Source organism: Papio anubis, chromosome 6 (genome assembly GCF_008728515.1).
Source record: "Papio anubis isolate 15944 chromosome 6, Panubis1.0, whole genome shotgun sequence".
In the NCBI taxonomy this organism is placed as follows: domain Eukaryota; kingdom Metazoa; phylum Chordata; class Mammalia; order Primates; family Cercopithecidae; genus Papio; species Papio anubis.
Genome location: NC_044981.1, coordinates 37,324,210 through 37,346,829, shown reverse-complemented (window position 1 = coordinate 37,346,829; position 22,620 = coordinate 37,324,210). Strand labels below are relative to the sequence as shown.

General features: G+C 37.3%; 1 protein-coding gene across 5 annotated transcripts in view; it reads right to left on the bottom strand.

Annotated features, from left to right (window-relative positions):
* Window positions 1-22,620, bottom strand: part of DNAH8 (dynein axonemal heavy chain 8) — a 319,842-nt gene that overhangs the window by 53,584 nt on the left and 243,638 nt on the right. For all 5 annotated transcript variants that reach the window (XM_031667069.1, XM_031667067.1, XM_031667072.1 and 2 more), the window contains 3 exons: window positions 6,941-7,014; window positions 4,787-4,939; window positions 4,060-4,215 (listed from right to left, as the gene is read on the bottom strand). In XM_031667069.1, the coding sequence (XP_031522929.1) occupies window positions 4,060-4,215; window positions 4,787-4,939; window positions 6,941-7,014 (383 nt within the window). The remainder of the gene's footprint in view (window positions 1-4,059; window positions 4,216-4,786; window positions 4,940-6,940; window positions 7,015-22,620) is intronic.

Below are 22,620 nucleotides of genomic sequence, written 5' to 3'. Positions count from 1 at the left end.
GAAATTTTACTAGGTAAAAATAGTTAACAGAAACAGCCAGAACCTCTGGGAAACACTACGGGGCAGAGTGTAAAAGATAAACCTGTATTATATTTTCATAATTATTCAAAGACATTTAAATGAGGAATTTTATAATCATCTCTCCCCAAAGCAAGAATTTTATATACACTATTAAATTTGAAAGGAATGTTTATCAAGGCTCAGACTTGAGAAAGAAAACAAACAAAATATAGGGGAAGCAAACAGTTTTCTGAATGAAAACTGTTAATAGTGAGATTCCCTGGGCCCTAGGCCTGTTTTATTTACTATCTAAGTAATTTTTAAGGGCATGATAAAATTTCCAAGTTTGCCACTGCCACTACAGGCCCTTAGAGATCCTAATCAATAACTTTAGCTAAAAAAGAAAAATGAAGAAAAAAAAAAAAAGACCACCTCACCTCACAGAGTTATATATAAGCTGTTTGAAAAGTCAGAAAGAAACATGCAGTTCAATGTGGACAAACCAAGGTGATGGGAAGAAAAACTCCAGACTATGGAATGGATATAAAAATGGTTCAAGACTCTTCCTTTAAAGGTTGTGGCCATTTGGCCATTATTTTCAATTCTTGCCGCATATCAGGATCACTTGGAAGTTTTTAAAAAGACTGAGCTCCTTCCTTTTGGCCTCCTGGGGATTTTGACTTAGTGTCCTCTTCTGGGGCCCAGGCATTGGCTGAGAAGACAATTGTAGATAATTGGCTGAGAAGACCATTGCTTAAGACATTTACTCGGTCCAACACATACCTCAAAGAGCAGCATGTCGACAATCAATAGGAAAAAAAATAACCCATAGAACATTGTTCTGATCTTCTGCAGGAGGTGTTAGGAGGTGGCTAAAAATGTAATGATTGAGTTTCAAAAGACTAAGACTTTGGAGGAAAATGTGCTTAAAATTAAAATCCCAAAGGGTGAATGTGGGCTTGCTCTGAAACCCAGAACGATGCTACACTGGATGCTACACTGCCCAGGAAAGCGTAGAGACAGAATACTGAGGCCAGAGAGAAGCTTCCCTCTTAGGTAATCTAAGGATGCTGAAATATTCTCAGGGAGTGGCAGCCAAACTGAGACCAGGCACATACCAGGGTCCTGGGAATAAAAGGCTCCCATAGGGAGAGCAGAAGGGCCACTGGCAAAGTAGAGACATCACTGGACTGCAGCAGGGGTGGGGGCTTCAGCAGGAACTTCCCCTCTCAGGGTAGGTGTTACTGCCCTGTGTGGATAGTAAGTTGCTGGAGGAGAAGGGGAGTGGCGGGGAGCAGAGCTTAGTGCGGCGTTGCCTCGTGCATCTTCCCATGGCACGTTCCCACGGCAGCACCCAGGGCACCCTCCTCCTGGGAAAGCCTGCTCCCACCTCAAGAATAAAGCAAACCACGCCCTCCACCACTCTTCTACCCAAGTTATCCTTGACCAGCCAAATCTACTTCCCCTTCTCCCAGGAAAGGAGAGGCGCTCATTTTGTTCCCTGCAACAGAAGTAGAATCCACATATCATGCCTACGAACTGGGGTAAGCTGATGGCATAATGCCACCCAAACCAGGATTCCATGGGAGAAATTACATTTTTTACTGGAGAGCAGGCAGGGAGTTGGTTATTTTAATCCTGGGTTCTGCATTGTAATGTGGGATGAACTCCAGCATGAACCCCTCTGGAGCCTCAGATCCTGTGCCTAATTCTTTTCTCAGTCTCTGCAAGAACAAAAGTACATATAACATGTTTGTTTAAAGCAAGGGATACCTGTTTTAATTTGGAGGACTCAATTAATTAACAAATCAGATGTTTGGCTCTTATACTCAACAATAGAGAGAGAAAAGAAACGTTAAGTCACAAACTACCTAATCCACAACATTCCTTCCTATGGCAGTTGAGTCTCAGACATTCAGGTGCATACAAATCATGTAGGTATCTTGGTACAATGCAGACTGATTCAGGAGAGTCTGAGGGGAGATCTGAGATCCACCTCCAACAAGCTCCCAAGAGATGTTGATGCTTCTGGCCCAAGACAACAAATCTCTAAAGAATTGTGGATTTTTCTATTAAGCTGTCCCTATCCTAACCAAGTTAAAAAAAAACAAAACAAAACAAAACTTAGGTAAAATCACAGCAAACATTTCTGTGATATTTCTGAAACATACGTCTAGAATTCCCAGGAGATTTTGGAAATATCACGGTAAACACTTCTGAAATTGATGAAAAACAATTACCTACACTCGCTGTATTGTCACAGAACTGGACGACGGAATTTTAGAAATTGAAAAAAACCTTGAAAGATCACCTACTTCTGCCTCCAACTGCACAGATGGGGAAATAGGCCCTGAGAGAGACATAACTTGATCAACTAACTGCTTTCAGCTAACTGATTTCACAGCAAGCACGGAAGTCCAGGCCTCCTGACCCTCAGTGAAGTGTTATTTCTAGCCCTCTATTATTTGATTTTAAGAGATATTCAGCCTTTTATTCTTGGACACTCCACTGGTAACTTCACTGCCCTAGCAGTGAAAATATTTTCCCTCTGTTTTACCCAAACACATGCGGTGTGAAGTGCAAGGGCACTTTAGCCCCACGGCTGGACCGTGGTCCTGCTGCTCTTCTTCCCTTTAGCACTTGGATAATGGCCACTAAAAACACAGGTTGCCACATTAACCATATGGAAAATACCCCCAACCAGCTCTCCACGATAAGCACAGTGGAAGAGCTGAATCATCACTACTGGGAACAGAATCATAAAATACGTTATTTGTGAATTGGGAATGAAATAGCAGAGTTAAAGCAATATTTGTATTAGAGTGTGGTGAGGTCTAGCAAAGCGAACAATTCCCAGATAAGAATGTATGAAATAGGCTTCGGTGACTTGGAAGCTGTAATTGACAATCCAAAGGCCACAATGGAACTTAGTAAAGATAAGCACCAGCAAAGCATTTAATCTGATTTTAACTCTCTCAGGGTTGAGAGACAGACAAACAACACAGCCCTCTCTGCTGGGCAGCCAGGAACCTAGTAAAGTGGTAGGGATAATGAAGTAGGGGTAAATACACACAGTATTTCCTGGGGCGAGCATTAAGTTCCCCTCCATCTTTGGACAGGGCAGGGAGAGGTAATGTGAAGTTGTGCCCATCACTGTACACAGCTAAAAGCCTGACTCCTGGGATAGACCAACCGATTTATTTTGTCCTTCACCCCAGCCTCAGGGAAGAAGGAAATGCAGGTAAAGGTTAAATGAATCTCTTCAATTCTCTGTGAAATCAAGGAATGGATCAAGTGCATTGAAAGTGTGTAGCTTTTGAATTACAGAACAAAAAATAAAATTCAGATGCAGAACAAAACACTAACGATAATTTTAAAAATCGTAACAGACAAGTTGCTTGGTAATCACAGAATTCTTAAATTATTGCCATCAGTACTAAGACTGTGAAAGCAAACAGCAAATGACTTGAGAAAGACTCTGTTCCTCCTCCTCCTCCAACATCACCACCACTTTTACTATCAGGTAATGAATAGAGTCAAAACAGTACATAAATCAGAGCCAGCCAATCCTAGTTCAGCCAATCCTAGTCAACCACATTTGAAGAGTACTTAACGTCTTTGAGATGGCGATAATCCTATCTCGAAATGTGGCTGTTAGTATTACAGGAGATGGTGCACATAAAATTCTTGGCCAGCACAGGCACTTTCAAAACCAAGCTCCTATCTTTATAATCCATTAGCTCATTCTACAAATATTTATTGAGCTCTGACAATCCCCTGTGTGCTGTTGTGACAGCAGGAGAGTCAGCAGTTACAAAAAGACAGTCTTCACCCTGGAGAATCTTACATTCCAATAGTCAGGATTGGGGGTTGGGGCAGGGGGCACACACAAAACACATAAACAAATATACACTATGCCAGGTGGGGAAAGTGCTATGAAGGAAAAGAGAGTAAGGGGACAGAGCGGCAACGGATAGTGCCCTCTTGGAAGCCTCTCCAATGAGGCCTCAGCACATCACCAGCCATCCCCTAAAGGTGAAAACTGCTTTCCATAGTTACCTGCACAGTGGAGTGTAAAAATGCTACTGTGTAAAGCATCGGCTTCCACATGGGTAAATTACTGATATCCAGAAGGTCCTGATTAATTCCTGCAAATGTTCTTTTCAAACCTGCGCGTACACCTTGGGGTGGCTCATTAGTGAATTTGAGAGAGGTCTGTCATGAAAAGAAAACAGTGGCTTTGTTTCTATAAATTACTATAAAGAATAAAATAGAAATTACAATATTAGGCTGAGTATCCTTTATCTGAAGTGCTTGGGACTAGAAGTGTTTTGAATTTCAGATTTTTTTCAGATTTTGGAATATTAGCATTAAATTGTTATATGAGCATTTCCTTTGAGCATTCTATTGGCACTGAGAATGTTTCAGATTTTGGAGCATTTCAGGTTTCGATTTTCAGATTTAGGATGCTCAACCTGTACATCAGAAAACAATATGTTTATGGTACATAAAGTGGGGGCAAAGTTCAGCACTGTATAAACTAAGTACATTGATCAGAGCTGAAACTCAATAAATTAGTACCAAGTCTTAGAGCTCTTCTATGGTAATATTTACTGTAGTCTAACCTTGATGTCAAGATTGTGATGATTATAGTATTATAGTATAAGATTTTGCAGTCCAGACTCTACAGGACCAAAAAGCCCTGTTGTGTTCTTATCTTTCAACAATGTCAATGATGCCATCTTTACTTCTATAACTCTCAATGAAAAGACATTTAGTAACAAACCTGAAGCAATGTAATTGGAAATCGATCATGAGGCTCCGTAGTTATCCATACTCGGAAAGAATCATCACTGGCTTCAGTGGTAATTAGTGTCTCTAGTAATTCTTCCATGAATTCCAGGCCAAGGTGGCAATTTTGTAGTAATACCCAACCACCCTGTATCCAAAAATGAGTTCATATTTATTTCTTGTAACTTTTTTGCTATGATTTTAATAAAACAAAATGTGCACTTTTTTAAAAAATAAAACCATGTGAATACTCTGTTTTGAACACATTTTTAAAAATTATATGTCAATACAGTAATTTCTCCGGCTATTAGTACAAGCTAATTACTTAGAATCAAGTGGGTTCAAAATGATAGTATTCTGCTACCCCTGGTTCAGAAAGGAACAGAAATTAAAACTTGAAGACAGACTTGTGTAAGTACAGTGTGTGCACCATCTAATGGTGGGAATGGGTATTTTGGAATCAGTAACTTAAGTTGTCCCGCCTAAGGTAAATCAGAACTGACTCACCCCCAAAACCAAGAAGACTGGTTCACAGTTATTCATAGTTACAAAGAAAGATACACATGATCTCATGAAAGTTGGAGACAATACATTTGGCGACATTTACTACCATAACGCTAAGCTTTATTCTTTATCATCACTCTCTTTCCACACTTTCCTGAAACCACATAACTTATTAAGCACTTTCTAAATAAATACTTGATTAAACAAACTACCTTAAAAAAATATGTCACAAAACCATCACTGCCCTGTGAGAACATAGTTTCTTCACCAGACATTTTAATACCCTTATACAGGAATCAGCTATCTTGAACGACATAAAACTACAAAATAGTGAGCACGATAAATATATGGCAAGGCATATATACCGTGTCTCAACTGTAAGCGAAAATACAACTCACACCGGCTTAACTAGCAAAGGGGATGTGCCGTCTATACAATTGGGGATTCAGAGGAAGACGGCATTCAGGATTAGTTTGTGTCATCATGGACCCACTTACTTTCTGGTTCCCCACTCTGCATTCCACAATGCCAGCTTTATGCTAACCGTGGTGTCTCTCAAGGCAGCAACATGGCTGCACCTGCTCATGTCTGGTTTTCTTTTCTGATTATGCCATATAATCAATATTTACCCCACTTTGACAAACAGGGCATGGAAGTTATAAAGGCTAGCATTCCAAAGATGGTTAATGTGAACACAGTATTTAAATTAAAAAGTTTTGCACTCACAGAAACTAAAGAAATTATTTAAGGCCCAAAGTTAAACTGTCAAATCACTCAACAGAGTGAAACACTTGATCTGAGTAAAAATAATTATGTATAATTGCTTTGAGATATACATGTATAAATTAAATAAATTATTGAATTTAATTAAGTGATAAAGATTAAGGCTTAGGGCATTTGAGAATTAATGACTAGCTGGAAAATTTGATGACCCAAGCAGAGTTTTAGCCCATTAACCCTCTCTAGTCATTAATTTCCAGGGAAAAGCTGCACCAAAGTTTGTACAGACATTCTGAGATCAAAAGCTTAAAAATACACCAAGATCTTATTTTATTTTTATTTTTATAAATGGTATAATTTCTTATTACAGCTGAAAAGGCTATCTACAGAGCATTTCTAGAAAATTAATGTCCTGTGTATTTATTAGGTGCAATGGGAAATCTCTCTCAACACTCCATTCAGCTTGCAATTTTCAGTGAAAACCATTATCAATATTTAAACATAGCATCCTTAAATATTTCTTATTTGCCTGAAATGATCCATTAATGAAAAATGAAAGTCTGCCTTTAACTGAAAATGGAAATTTAACTGTCTCAATCTGTCACTCCTTAAGTACTACCTATTCATATTGATCATGAAATTCCAAGATTGCTAGAGCTGCATTCTTAGAAATCAGGTGTGTCTCCCAAATTACAAAACGAACAAAAAATCAGTGAAGGTAAAATGAAGCATATACTATAGAAAATGGAATAAGCTTTCCATGGGAATATCAGGAAGAAACTAGACTGAGGTTTAAAATTCACAGGTAATGATAAGCGAAAATGGAAAAATCAGGATTGAGCATCACGAGAAGAAGGTGGTAACATCCATGACTGTGGGGTTTCCAGCAATAATGTTGCAGCAGGAGCAATCTCTTGTCACATACCTGCTGCATTGACATCTGGATCAGCTTTCGAGCATGTACTTCTTGTCCTTGCCCCATTGAGATAGTTCTACACTCTGTAACATAGGAGAAAGTTCACTATGATAAAACATAACTCTTACAGCAGGATTAGAATGAAAAATTAAATTCTGAATGATTATAGCCTCCTTCTATTGTTTCTAAGAAAAAAATCTTTGCTGTTCAAACAGGCCTGGCCTTTGGTTGTGTGGATCAGAGAAATGCATGGAGCAGAGACCTGAAGGCACCACCCGGAAAGGCGAGGGTTGGGGGTCAGGAAGGGAGAGAAAAAGGCACATATGGTGAGAGTTTGAGATTCTTTGGAGACAATGAGGAACAAGATTAATGGTGGGAGAGGCAGTTACAATGCTATCACAGGGATTTGGAGGGAAAAAGAATTTTTTAGTTTTGCTGTAAGTTTTGGTTAGAATCCTTTTTGTTATTTTAGCAGATGCTTCTGTAAAGTTTAATTTTCTGTTGATTCCTTTTAGATATCAGGCTCACAGTGGTTTCTGTCTGCTTGTTTTGGTTTTCTTCGTATGTTTGATCGTTTTTCTGAGATGAAATCTGAGACAGTTCGGCCCTGTGATGGGTACATTCAGGGGCAACCGTCTAAGACCTAGTTCTCAGCTGCTCCTCAGATTAAATCACCACCTTGGAACTAAACATGAAAACACTCCAGGATGAGAAATGTCATAATTCCAGAGATAATGCACCATTTAGGACCAGATGTCCCAGGCAGAGAACCATACTTGTGCTCTGCCACGTGAATTAGCTAAATTGAAGAAGTCTGAGAATCATGTTTACGCAACCGCAATTAGAAATTATCTTTTAGGCAAGCCCTTGTAGGCCCCAATTTTCTTGGGTTCTAGAGGCATAATCACTGTACAAGGAAAAGCGATCAATGGAGACATTGTGAACCAGTGTATGTTTGTGGGAACTGCTGGCAGAGACTATAAGAGGCTGGAGACTTCATGGGGGTGGGGAGAGAAGTACGTCAGAAACCAGAAACATTGTCAGGATACACCATTTAAATGGCATCCTGTGGTTAATAGCCACATCTTCCGAGAAGATCGGCAGGGTGCAAAATTAGGGATTATTTGTGGGCTCAGGGTCACAGGGAGACACTTTGCAATGACAGCCTGAGGAGGATGGAAGAGCACTCACTGCTTGGAGAATCAGGAATTGAAATAGGCCAAGTGTTAACAAGCAAAGGTGGATTTTTCCCACCCAAGTCCCCATGAATCTCTCCAGCTCCTAAGGGGAATCTGGCACCTGAAAAGAATCCCACCCAGCCTATAAAAGCAGAAGAAAGGAGAGGAGTGACTTGAATGAGAGGAGCCTCTGGATCCTGGATAGATATCGAGCCCCACTTATTTCAGAAGAACACACAAATGTTCAATAGATCAATGAGGGAGAGTGACAGGCTCAAAAAGTATTAACACATGAGTGTGAGCCACAGCCTCTCTGTCTTCATCCAACTCCTCTGAAACACACCTTCTAAAAGGAAGGTCTGGTTTTAGTTCAGGTGACCCTGGCATAGTTGTTGCTTGATCCAGATATTGGGTCAAGAGGTGATTTACAGGCATCCCTTCATATTCAGAATCTGACCACTTCCCAACTCTGCTTTTATTTCCTGGCCTAAGTGTCCACCACCTCTTGCCTGGATTCTTGGAATGGCCTCCTAACTGGTGGCAACCTCACTCCCACCCTTGTCCTCTACTAGCTATTCTTCCTACAGCAGCCAGAGGGGTCTCTCAAGTCCTAAGTCAGATTACATTCATCCTCTGCTCAGAACCATCCAATGGCTTCCCATTGCAGCCAAGGCAAAATCCAGAATCCAAACCAAAGTTCTTATTTACAGTCTATAAGGCCCTACACAATCAGTCCCTGCTACTGCTGCCACACACCACCCCCACCCCCACCCAACACACACACACAAACACCTTTTCTTATCTCACCACCCCCATCCATTCACTTTTCTCCAGCCATAGCAGCCTCCTCGCCAGAACCTCCCCAGCCTCATTGCTGTTCCCTCCTTCAGAGTTCCAGACTCACTCCCTTCACATCTCAGGTTTTTCTCCCCCTATCAGCAAGGCTTTCCTGACGGTCCTGGTCCTATCTAAAACAGCACACCTCTCCTATCACTCTGTCCTTTCCCCTGCTTCTTAGCATATTTCATATTTTCTTCTTAGCATATTATGTACTACCTTGTTTATCAATTACTGTCTGTTTTATGTCCAGTCTAGAATATTAGCTAGGGACTTAGTTAGACACGGTGGCCAACCCAGCACCTAGCCAGTGCCTGGCGCTCAACAGATGCTCAATAAATATATATTTCTGAACCTTTAAAATTGAGATATAATTTCCATATAAATTATGAAGTATATACTTTATTATAAAGTGTATACTTCAATATTTTAAAATATATTTATAGAGTTGTATAAGTATCACTACTGTCAAATTATCTAATTCCAGAACATTTTCATCAACTCCAAAAGAAATCCCATACCCATTAGCAGTCACTTCCCATTCCCCCCTCCCACCCCAGCAATCACAAATCTACTTTGTTTCTATTCCAGACATTTCATTAAAATGGAATTATGCAGTATATGGTCTTTTATGTCTATCTTCCTTCAGTTAGCATGCTTTCAAGGTTCATCCACGTTGTAGCATGTATTACTTCATTCCTTTTTATGGCTGAATAATAGTTCACAGCATGGATATACCACATTTTTTTTTTTTTCCATTCATCAGCACCAGATGTTTGGGTTGTTTTCACTTTTTAGCTAGTATGAGTAATGCTGCCATGAACATTCACATACAAGTTTTTGAGTGGATGTATATTTTCAGTTTTGTGGGGTATATACTCAGAGGCAAGTTTGTTAAGTCATGAGATAACCCTATCTTTAACTTTTTGAGAAACTGCTAGACTGTTTTCCAAAGCAGCTGCACCATTTTACATTTCCACTGGCAATGTATGAATGTTCTAATTTTTCCACATCCTTACCAATGCTTGCTGTTGTCCCTGTCTTTGATTATAGCTATCTTAGCGGGAATGAAGAAATAGCTCATTGTGGTTTTAATTTGCATTTCCCTAATAACTAATGATGCTGAGTATTTTTTCGTGTGTTTTTTGGCCATTTGTATGTCTTCCTTGTAGAAATATCCACTCAAATCCTTTGCCCATTTTTAAATTGGGTAATTTGACTATTGTTGAGTTGTAAGAGCTCTTTATATATTCTGGATACTAGACCCTTAACAGATGTAAGATTTGCAAATATTTTCTCCTATTTTATAGGTTGTCCTTTGATGGTGCCCTCTGAAGCACAAAGTTTTACACTTTGATGAAGTCCAATTTATCAATATTTCCTTTTATTGCTTATGTTTTTGGTTTCATATCTAGAAAAGCATTGCCTAATCCACGGCCACAAAGATTTACTCCTTTTTTTTTTTTTACTAAGTGTGTTATGGTTTTAGTGTTTACAGTTAAATCCCTGATTCATTTTGAGTTAATTTTTGTGTATGTTGTGATGTAAAAACCAAACTTCATTCCTTTACAAATGCTTATCAGTTCTTCCAGCACCGTTTGTTAAGAAGATTGTCTTTTCCCACATTGCATGGTCTTAGAACCCTTGTTGAAAACCACCTGACCATAATACATGAGGGCTGGGTTTATTTCGGGACTCTCAATTCTGCATTGAGATATATATTCTTTGCAATGATATATATCTTTATGCATATATCACACTCTTTTAATTACTGTAGCTTTGTAGTAAGTCTTGATTTTGGGAAGCGTAAGTCCTATAGCTTTGTTCTTCCTTTTCAAGATTGTTTTAGCTACCTTGGGTCTCATGAATTTCTATATAAATTTTAGAATCAGTTTGTCAATTTCTATTTTTAAAAAAGGCTGTTGGGATTTTGATAGGGATTGAGTTAAATCTCTTGATCTCTTAGATGAGTACTGCCATCTTACTGAAGTCTACTGATCCATGAACAAACTGGATGTCTTTCCATTTATTTAGGTATTTAATTTTTTAACTTTTTTTTTTAGTTTTCAATGTACAAATCTTCTACTTATTTTATTGAATTTATTCCTAAGTATTTTATTTTTAATGATATTGTAAACGAATTGTAATGTGTTTATGATTTCGTTTTTGAATTGTTCTTGCCAGTGCATAGAAATACAATAGCTTTTAAATATTGATCTTGTATCCTACAATCTTGCTGAACTCATCTATTAGCTCTAATTGTTTTTTGGTAAACAACTTATCAGTTTTTATGTACAAATTCATGTCACAATCATAGAGGCCGTTTTACTTCTTCCTTTCCAATGTAAATGGCTTTTTGTTCTTTGCCTGGTCTGACTGCCCTATCGAGAACTTCCAGTACAATGCTGAATAGAAGTTGTAAGAGTAGACATCCTTGTCTTTCTCCTGATCTTTGGGAGAAGACATTCAGTCTTTTATCATTAAGTGTGATATTAACTGTGAGTTTTTTGTAGGTGCCTTTTATCAGGTTGAGAAAATTTCCTCTTATTCCTAGTTGGCTAAGCATATTTATCAATGTTTTCAATGCTTTTTTGCATCTACATTGGACTAAATGTTTATGCTCCCCTAAAATTCATATGTTGAAACCTAAACCCCAAGGTGATGGTACTAGGAAGTGACAAGACATTAAGAGCGGGATTAGTGACCTTATAAAAGATGCCCAAGAGAGACCTCTTGTTCCACCATGTGAAGACACAATGAGAAGTCATCTACAAAATAGGAAACAGGCCCTGATTTTATCAGCTACCGAATCTGCCAGGGTCTTGATCTTGGACTCTCAGCCTCCAGAACTATGAGAAATACATTTCTGCTGCTTATAAGCTACCCAGTCCATGGTATTTTGTTGCAGCAGCTCAGATAGATTAAGACAGCATCTGTTGAGATGATCATGTGGTTGTTGTCTATTATTCTATTAATATGGTATATTATATTGATTGATATTCATATGTTTAACCAATCTCATACTCCTGGGAGTAATTCACTTGGTCATAGCGTATAATGTTTTTATATGGTGCTGCATTTGGTTTGATAATATTTTAGTTGAGAATTTTGCTTCTATGTTTATAAGGGATAGTAATCTGTAGTTTTTTGTGTGTATGTGATGTCTTTGTTTGCATTTGGTATCATGGTAATACTGGTATCAGAATGGGTTGAAAAGCGTTCTCTCCTCTTTTGTTTTTTAGGAAAGCTTGAGAAAAACTAGTGCTATTCTTTAAAAATTTGCTAGAATTCACCAATGAAGCCATCTGGGACTGAGATTCCTTTTGTGGGATTTTTTTTTTTTTTAATTAATGAATCAATCTCCATACTTCTTATGGCTCTATTCAGATTTTCTACTTCTTCTTGAGTCAGTTTCAATAGTTATCTCTAATAATTTTTCCATTTCATCTATGTTATCTAATTTGTTGGCATAATTGTTCACAGTATTCCCTTAGGAGTTTTTAAATTTTGGTGAGGTCAATAGTTACATCCCTTTTTCATTGCTGATTTTAATCATCTTCACTTTATCTTCTTTATTCTTGGTTAATTTAGCTAAACATTTGTCAATTTTATTGATCTTTCAAAAAAGATAATTTTAGCTTCTTGATTCTTTGTTGTTTTTCTATTTTCTGGCTTTTTTTGCTCACATATTTATTATTTCTTTTCTTTTGACTGCTTTGAGTTTAGTTTGCTCTTCTTTTCTAAGTTTCTTAATGTGGAAGGTTGTTACTGATTTGTAATCTTTCTTCATTTAATATAAGGTAATAAATATTTTATATCTTTTCTGAATGGCCTGGGGGAAAAAAAAGATTGATTGGCATTGAAAAAGTGAGAAACATTCCCACTCAAGAAAGGAAAGGGGCCAATGAGACAAGAAACAGCATAGGCTGAGTTTTTAGAGGTGGGGGCGAGGACTGCCAAGACATCATAAGGGGAACTCTCAAGAGAAGCATGTATGCAGGAAACATTGGAGGAAGTGTGGCTGCAAGTGATACAGTATAATTACACTTTGGTGGTTTATGTTTTGTTTTAATTGTTTGAATTTGAAAGACTTTAGTAAAATTTTGACTGCCTTTATATTCCTTTCCAAAATTAGGCTTGTGTCTCTTCCACCTTTTTTTTTTTTTGGACTTACTTCTAACTAAATAATATATGTTCACATTAGAAGGTTTGAAAAATACAGGAGCATATAAAGAAGGAAATAAAAATCACCAATATTCCTCTCTAGAGATCTTTATTCTAATCCTTTTAATATGCATAATCCACAATCCCTTATCTTCATTTAAAAATTCAGAAAGCTCTGAAAACGGTAAATCATTTTGGAGGCAAAAGCTCTCCTGAACAGATGTGAGGCTATTTATAGTCTTTATTTATCCCTATCTTCCTGAATATTTATATCTTAGCTGCAGTGTATTATATAATATATGGAATATTACCTTCTAAAAACCAGAACATTCTGATTTCTGAAGCATATCTGGCCCCAAGGGTTTGTAGACCTACCTATATTAAAATTTATATATGTATATATGTATTATACATTATTTTATTTTATTTTATTTTATTTTTTGAGATAGAATCTTGCTCTGTCGCCCAGGCTGGAGTGCAGTGGCACAATCTCGGCTCACTGCAACCTCCACCTCCCGGGTTCAAGAGATTCTCGGCCGGGCGTGGTGGCTCAAGCCTGTAATCCCAGCACTTTGGGAGGCCGAGACGGGCGGATCATGAGGTCAGGAGATCGAGACCATCCTGGCTAACACGGTGAAACCCCGTCTCCACTAAAAAATACAAAAAACTAGCCGGGCGAGGTGGCGGGCGCCTGTAGTCCCAGCTACTCAGGAGGCTGAGGCAGGAGAATGGCGTAAACCCTGGAGGCGGAGCTTGCAATGAGCTGAGATCCGGCCACTGCACTCCAGCCAGGACGACAGAGCGAGACTCTGTCTCAAAAAAAAAAAAGAGATTCTCATGCCTCACCCTCCTGAGTAGCTAGGATTACAGGAATGTGCCACCATGCCAGACTAATTTTTTGCATTTTTAGTAGAGACAGGATTTTGCTATGCTTGGCCAGGCTGATCTCAAACTCCTGGCCTCAAATGATCCTTTGCCTCAGCCCCTTAAAGTAATGAGATTACAGGTGTGAGCCACCATGCCCGGCCTATAGATTATTTTATATCTCTACATTCCAATGGTATGTTGTGAACATTTTACTGTCATCAAATATTATTGAAAAACAGTTTTTAATAGCAGCACAGCGTTCCATCATGTCAAATCCATTCTTGTTCATTCAATCAATAACTTTTTATATACTTAAGACATTTTTGATTTTTCAGTATTATAAATTGCACTAGATGAAACACCCTTGTATATAAATCTGGACGTATATCTCTCAATATGTTCTTAGGAGGAATTCATACATGGAGAAGAGTTTGGATACAGCATTCAAACCGTTTTTAAAAATTCACAACAAACGAAAAAGGACTCCCAGTGTCTCCCACTGAAATGGAATGCTATAGTCCCCTGCCCACACACTTATCCTTGTTTTTTTGTGCTTTTATTTTATTTATGGTGCTTTTGACATACAGATTTTTTTTTTTTTATTTCAACAGGTTTTGGGGGGAACAGGTTGTGTTTGGTTGCATGAATAAGTTTTTTAGTGGTGATTTCTGAGATTTTGGTGCACTCATCACCTGAGCAGTGTACCCTCTACCTACTACGTAGTCTTTCATCCCTCACACCCTCACACCTTTTCTCCCCAGTCCCCAAAGTCCATTGTATCATTCTTATGGCTTTGCGTCCTCATAGTTTAGTTCCAACTTATAAGTGAGAACATACGTTTGGTTTTCCTTTCCTGAGTTACTTCACTTAGAATAATGGTCTCCAATTCCATCCAGGTTGTTGCAAATGCCATTATTTCACTCCTTTTTACAACATACAGATGTTTCAAAATTCATCCAGTCACATTATCTATCTTGTCCCTCTGGTTTTAGACTCAGGTATTATGATTAAGAAAATCTTGGCCACTCAACTAATTGAATATATACTATAACTAATTGAATATATTCTTCTTCTTCTTTTATAGTTTAATTTAAAGCACTTAATGCCTTAGTCAACCTAAAATTTATTTTAGAGTTTAATGTGAGGTAACACTTTTGTGTTTTCCAAAGTTAACCTGTTATCTCAACACTGTTTACTGTCTAACCCATTTTTCCTCCACTGATTGGAAATACAAATCTTATCACATATTAAGCTATTGTACATACAAGAGTCTAATTTTGGCCCTTTCATTTTGCTCCATATTTATCAATGTTTGCAATGCAAATGACTAAATTATTGCCATTCGATAACGTTTTAAAAATCTGGTGGTGCTGGTTCCCCATTATTCTTATTTTTTTCCATTTCAAGCTTTCTTAGCTATTCTTGTCCATTTACAATTCTAGAAGATCTAATATCCCTCTACTATCCAACTAGAAAAACAATGATGCTTGAGTTTCAATTAGACTTGGCTTCAATTTATAGATTAATTTAGGGAATACTGACATCTTTACAATATTGAATCTCTATACTGGGAATGTGGCTCACCTCTCCATTTATTCTAACTATTTTTATGTCTCTAAGAAGGTTTTATAGTTTTCTTTAAGTGAGTATTTTAAAAATTATTTCTCAGTTTCATTTTTATTGCTATAATTAAGAGGAGTTTTATATCTTATTTTATAAGAAAGCATCATTTTTTAATATATTTATCTTGTAAACAGTCACCTCACTGAACTATTAGACTATTAAGTCTAATAGTTTTTCCGTTGATTCATTTGTGTTTTTGTTAGACAATTATATTGTCTAAGAACAATGTTGATTTTGTCCCTCCTTTCCAGTAGTTACATCTTTTATTTATGATTCTTTCAATACATTAGCCATATCTTCTACAACACAATGCTAAATAACAGTGGCAATAGCAGACATCTGTATTTGACTTTAATGGATATGTCTCTAGTTGTTCACCAATAAGTATCATGACATTTGGGGTTCACAATCATTATCATAGAAATAAAATATCCTTCTGTTCCCACTTTCCAAAAGTCAAATATAAGTGTTGAATTTTTATAAAATGGCTTTTATAGCACCTATCAAGATAACAGTATGATAGCTTAAGGAAAAGTTTTTCTCTTATTGCTGTGATGAGATTTCCTAATCCTGCATCTTTCTGATATTTGCCCATGTGTTCCAGCTTGGTGAAGGCACGTTATTATTTGCAAGTTATTTTTTGATGTTCTACTGAATTCTTCCTTTTCAAAGTCATATTCTGTTTTTCATTGACACAAAATGATTGTACATATTTATGGGTACTGTATACATTACACATGTATACATTGTGTAATGATCAAATCAATTAAGATATCCATCACAACAAATAATTTTCATTTCCCTGTGTTAAGAGCATTCAATATTCTCTCTTCTAGCTATTTTGGACTATATATTATTTTTTTCACAATAAATTATTGTTAACTATTCACTTTACTGTGCAATAGAACACTAGAAATCATTCTTCCTCCCTGCTACCCTCCGTCAGTTTCTGGTAGCCACTATTCTACTCCAATTCTAAGAGATCAAATTTATCAGATTCTCAAGAGTGAGATCATGTGGTACTTGTCATAGAATGTGAGATCATTCTATGCTCAGCTTATTTCATTTAGCATAATGCCCTCCATATTCATCCATGTTGTCACAAACGACGGAATGCCATTCTTTTTTATGACTGAATAGTATTCCATTGTGTATATGTACTGCATGTTTTAATCCATTCATTTGGTGATAGGTACTTAGGTTGATTCTGTATCTTGGCTATTATGAATAGTGCTACAGTAAACATGGGAGTACAGATAGATACCTCTTCAACATACTGATTTCACTTCCTTTTTTTATTTTATATTTAAAACAAAAAACAAATCCTTTCAAAGTTTTCTTAATGATTTCACCTCTTTTGGATATATACTTAGCAGTAGTACTGCTGAATCATAGGGTAGTTCTATTTTTAGTTTTTTGAGGAACCTGCATACTATTCTCCAAAGTACTAACTTACATTTCTACCAATACTGTATGAGGGTTCTTCTTTCTCCACATCATTGCCAGCATGTGTTACTGTTCTTTTCATACAAGCCATTTAAATTGGGGTGAGATGATAACTCATTGTAGTTTTGATTTGTATTTCTCTGATGACCAATTATGTTGAACCCCTTTTCATATATCTCTGCCATTTGTATGTCTTATTTTGAGAAATGTCTGTTTGGATCTCTTGTTCACTTTAATAAATAGATTCTTTGTTTTTTTGCTATTGAGTTGTTTGTGTTACTTATACATTCTGCATATTAACACCTTGTCAGATGCATAGTTTGCAAATATTTTCTCCTATCCTTTAGGTTATGTCTTTACTATGTTGATTGTTTCCTTTGCCGTGCAAAAGCTTTGTAGCTTCAGGTAATCCCAATTGTCTATTTTTGCTTTGGTTGCCTGCTTTTGAGGTCTTACACAAAAAAATATTTTCCCAGATCAATGTTCTGGAGCATTTCCTCCAGTGTTTTCTTATAGTAGTTTCACAATTTCAGGTCTTACATTTCAGTCTTTAATCCATTTTGATTTGATTTTTGTGTATGGTGAGAAATAGGGGTCTAGTTTCATTATTCTGCATATAATTACCCAGTTTTCCCAACACCATTATTGAAAAGATTGATCTTTCCTCATTACATGTTCTTGGCAACTTTGTTGAAGATAAGTTGATTGTAAATGAAGATAAGTTGGTTTACCTCTGGTTTCTCTATTCTGCTCCATTGGCCTATGTGTCTGGTTTTATGCCAGTACCATCCTGTTTTGGTTACTATTGCTTTGTAGTACATTTTGAAGCCAGGTAGTTTGGTGCCTTAAACTTTTTTCTTTTTTTTTTAATGCTCAAGACTGCTTTAGCTATTTGGGATTTTGTGTGGTTTCATATAAATTTTAGAATTTTTTTTCTATCCATAAAAAATGACATTGGTATTCTGATAGAGATTGCATGTGAATCTGTAGATTGCTTTGGGTAGTATGGATATTTTAACAATATTAACGCTTTCAAGTAATTAACACAGGATATCTTTCCATTTATCTGTGTCCTTTTCAACTTCTTCCATCAATGTTTAATAATTTTCATTGTAGATATTTTTCACTTCCTTAGTTAAATTTACTCCTAGGTATTTTATTTTTTGCAGCTATTTTAAATGGGATTGCTTTTTAAATTTCTTTTTCAGATAGTTCACTGTTGGCATATGGAAACTCTAATTTGTGTAGGTTGACTTTGTATCCTACAACTTTACTAAATTTGTTTTTTGGTCCTAAGAGTTCTTTCGTGGCATCTGTAGGGTTTTCTACATATGTCATCTACAAATAGGGACAATTTGACTTCCTCTTTTCAAACTTGGATGCCTTTTATTTCTTTCTCTTGCCTGATTGCTCTAGCTAGACTTTCCTGTATATGTTGAACAGAAGTGGTGAAAGTGGGCATCATTGTTGTGTTCCTAATTTTAGAGGAAAACCTTTCAACTCTTCCCAGTTCAGAATGATGTTAGCTATGGATTTGTCATACATGACCTTTATTGTGTTGAGATACATTCCTTCACACCTAATTAGTTTAGGGTTTTTATTACAAAGGAATGTTGAATTTTATCCAATTCTTTTTCTGTGTCTATTGGGATGATGACATGGTTTTTGTCCTTCATTCTATTACTGTGATGTATCACACTTACTGATTTATACATCTTGAAACATCCATGTATCCCGTTTAATCAATGTGAATGATCTTTCTGAGGCACTGTTTGATTTGGTTTGCTAGTATTTTGTTGAGGATTTTACATCTATGTTCATCAGGGATATTGGCCTGTAGTTTTCTTTCTTTGTTGTGTCTTTGTGTTTTGACATTAGAGTAATGCTAGTCTCATAGAATGAGTTTGAAAAAATTCCTAGCCGCTTCAATTGTTTGGAATAATTTGAGAAGAATAGGTATTATGTCTTCCTTAAATGTTTGATATAATTCCATAGTGAAGCCATCAGTTCCTGGGCTTTTTTTTTTTTTTTTTTAAGGGAGACTTAATTACTGATTCAATCTCATTACTCATTATTGGCTGTTCAGGTTTTCTAATTCTTCATGATTCAATCTTGGTAGGTTATATTTGTCTACAAATTTACCCATTTCTTCTAAGTTTTCCAATTTGTTGGCATATAATTTTTCATAACAATCTTTAATGATCTTTTGTATTTCTGTGGTATCAGTTATGATGTCTTCTTTTTCATCTCTGTTTTTTTTTTTTTTTTTTCAGTCATATCTCTTTTTCTCTTAGTCTGGCCAAAGGTATTGATTTTATCATTTCAAAAATAACATCGCTTCATTTTGTTGATCATTTGTACTTTTAAAAATTCCTATTGCATTTATTTTCTACTCTGATCTTTATTATTTCTTTTCTTCAAATTTTGAGTTGAATTTGTTCTTGTCTTTCTAATTCTTTGAGATGCAACATTAGGTTGTTTATTTGTGATTTTTTTGGTTTTGTTTTTGGTATATGCATTTATTGTTCTAAACTTCTCTCTTAGAAGTGCTTTTGTTGTATTCCATAGATTTTGCTGTGTTGTATTTCCATTTTCATTTGCCTCAAAAAATTGTTAAATTTTCTTTCAAATTTCTTCTTTGACTCATTGGTTATTCAGGAACATATTGTTTAATTCCCATGTATTTGTACAGTTTCCAAAGTTCCTACTATTACTGATTTCTCATTTCATTCCATTGTGGTCAAGAAAGATACTTGGTAGTTTTCCAATTTTTTAAAATTTGTTAAGACTTGTTTTGTGGCTTCATATATGATCTATCCTGGAGAATGTTCCATGTGCTGTTTAAAAAAATGTATATTTTACAGCTACTGGATGGAATGTTCTGTAAATGTCTGTTAGGTCCATTTGATTTAGAGTATAGTTTAACTCTAACATTTCTTTATTGATTTTCTATCTGGGTGATTTGTCCATTGCTGAAAATGGGATGTTGAAGTCCCCTACTATTATTGTATTGCAGTCTATCTCTCCCTTTAGGGCTATTAATATTTTTTATTAATTATATGTTCTATTATAATTAATATATATTAGTATTTATGTATCTTTATATACTCAGGAGCTCTGATGTTGGGTGTGTGTGTGTGTGTGCGTGCGTGCGTGCATGTGCACTCTTGTTGTATTTACCCTTAATCACTGTATAACGGCCTTCTTCGTTTTACAGTATTTGGCTTATACTCTATTTTATCTGACATAAGCATAGTTACTCCTGTTCTTTTTATGGTGCCCATTTACATAGAATATCTTTTTCCATCCTTCATTTTCAGTCTGTGTGTATCCTTACAGGTAAAATGAGTCTCTTGTAGGCAGCATGCAGCTGGGTCTTTTAAAAAAAATCCATTAAGCCACTCTGTGTCTCTTAATCATAGATTTCACTCCATTTACATTCAAAGTAATTATTGGTAGGAAAGGACTACTGCCATTTTGTTACTTGTTCTCTAGTCAATTTGTAGATCCTTTCTTCTTCCATTCTTCCTCTCTTGTAGTCTTCCCTTGGTTGGGGTTAAGTGATTTTCTCTAGTAGTATGTTTTGATTCCTTACTTTTTAGTTTTAGCATATCTAATATAGGTTTTTGCTTTGTTGTTACCATGAGGCTTACCAGAAAATTTGATATTTATAACAAGTTTTTTTGTTGCTGTTGTTTTGTTTTGTTTTTAGGGACAATATGCCTGAACTGTGTGAGAAAGTTGGTCAGGGACACAAGCCCAGAAGCCTGTCCCAGTGGCCCAGATGAGTTTGTTTTCCAGCAGGTCTCTGCACAGATGGGATAGTTTCCAACTGCAGCAGGAGGGGCTAGAGCTGAGACTAGACCCCTTCAGGACTTGATGTGGGGCAGCAGCTGGCAAGCCCACCTAATTGGTTCAGATGGGAGTGTGTCTCCCAGCAGGTCTCTGCACAAATTAGTTTCCTGACTACAGCAGGAGGGACTGGAGCTGAGACTGGGCCCTTTTGGGATATGCTGGAGGATGATGACTGAAGAGTTCATCTCATTGGCTCAGAAGGGCATGTATCTCCCAGTAGATCCCTGCACAGGTAGGATAGTTCCCTGACTGCAGCAGGAGGGGCCAGAGTTGACAGTGGGTACCCTTCGTATCTGCTGGGGTACAGAGGTTGATGAGCCCTTCTTGGAGGCTCAGACTCCCAGGCTGCTAGATATGAGCAAGCCTCATTCTGGGCTCTTGCACAGTTAGCTCTGAGTTGGGACCTCAGCTGAGGGTGGCTGGAGACAAGCCACAGGGTAACTTTCAAGTTCACTGCCAAGATCGATGTTGGCAGGCAGACAAGCCTCTCCACCAAGACACTAGTGTGCCTGATTCCACCTACAACCCTTGGCAGTTGGTTTTAGTTGCAGGCTCAAGGCCAAAAAGGGCTATAGCCAAACTCCTTGGGGAGCAGGGCCATTTCTAGGCTTGAACCTGGAAGCACAATTGGCAGATCTGCCATTTGGGTGTCAGTTTGTACTCTCAAAACAACTCTCCTAGGTCTTAGATTTTAATAGGGTTTCACAACCTTCTACCTATATCCTGAGGCTCCTGCAGAGAGTTCATCTGTAGATGGATACAGAATTGCTGATGTGGTGTTGGGATATGAGGGAGGGATATGTAGAGGGATATGAGACATCTTGCTGATGTCACTATAAATTCAACTTGCTTGTGATTTAGTTAAGATCCTTACAGTTATTTATTTATTTATTTATTTATTTTTGAGACAGAGTCTTGCTCTGTCACCCAGGCTGGAGTGCAATGGCGCAATCTCAGCTCACTGCAACCCAACGTCCGCCTCCTGGGTTCAAGCTATTCTCATGTCTCAGTCTCCTGAGTAACTGGGATTACAAGTGCCTGCCACCATGCCCAGCTAATTTTTGTATTTTTAGTAGAGAAGGGGTTTCATCATGTTGATCAGGCTGGCCTCGAACTCCTGACTTCAGGTGATCCACCTGCCTCGGCCTCCCAAAGTGCTGGGATTACAGGCATGAGCCACCACGCCTGGCTGGTTTTCTTTCGTTTATGCAGTTACTATCTGGGTCAGTTTACTATTTCAGAATAACGTTAATAAAGAGGAAAACGGCCAGATGAAGTGGTTCATGCCTGTAATCCAAGCACTTCAGGAGGCCAAGGAGGGAGGATCACTTGAGCTCAGGAGTTCAAGACCATCCTGGGCAACATAATGAGAACTCACCTCTACAAAAAAACAACCAAAAAAATGTAGCTAGGAGTAGTGGTGTGTGCCTGTAGTCCCACCTACTTGGAAGGCTGAGGTAGGAGGATCACTTGAGCCTGGGAGGTTAAGGCTGTAGTGAGCCATGATTGTACCACTGCACTCCAGCCTGGGTGACAGAGCAAGACTCTGTCTCAAAAATAAATAAATAAAACAAAAGGAAAATATATTCTCTTTTTCCATCTTTTGGAACAGAATATAGCATGTAAGAGTCCTTGAAAGTTTTAAAGGACTTATCAGAAAATTATCCAAGCCTAGAGTCTTTGCTGATGTAATAGTTTTAAAACTTCTACCTTTTCTCA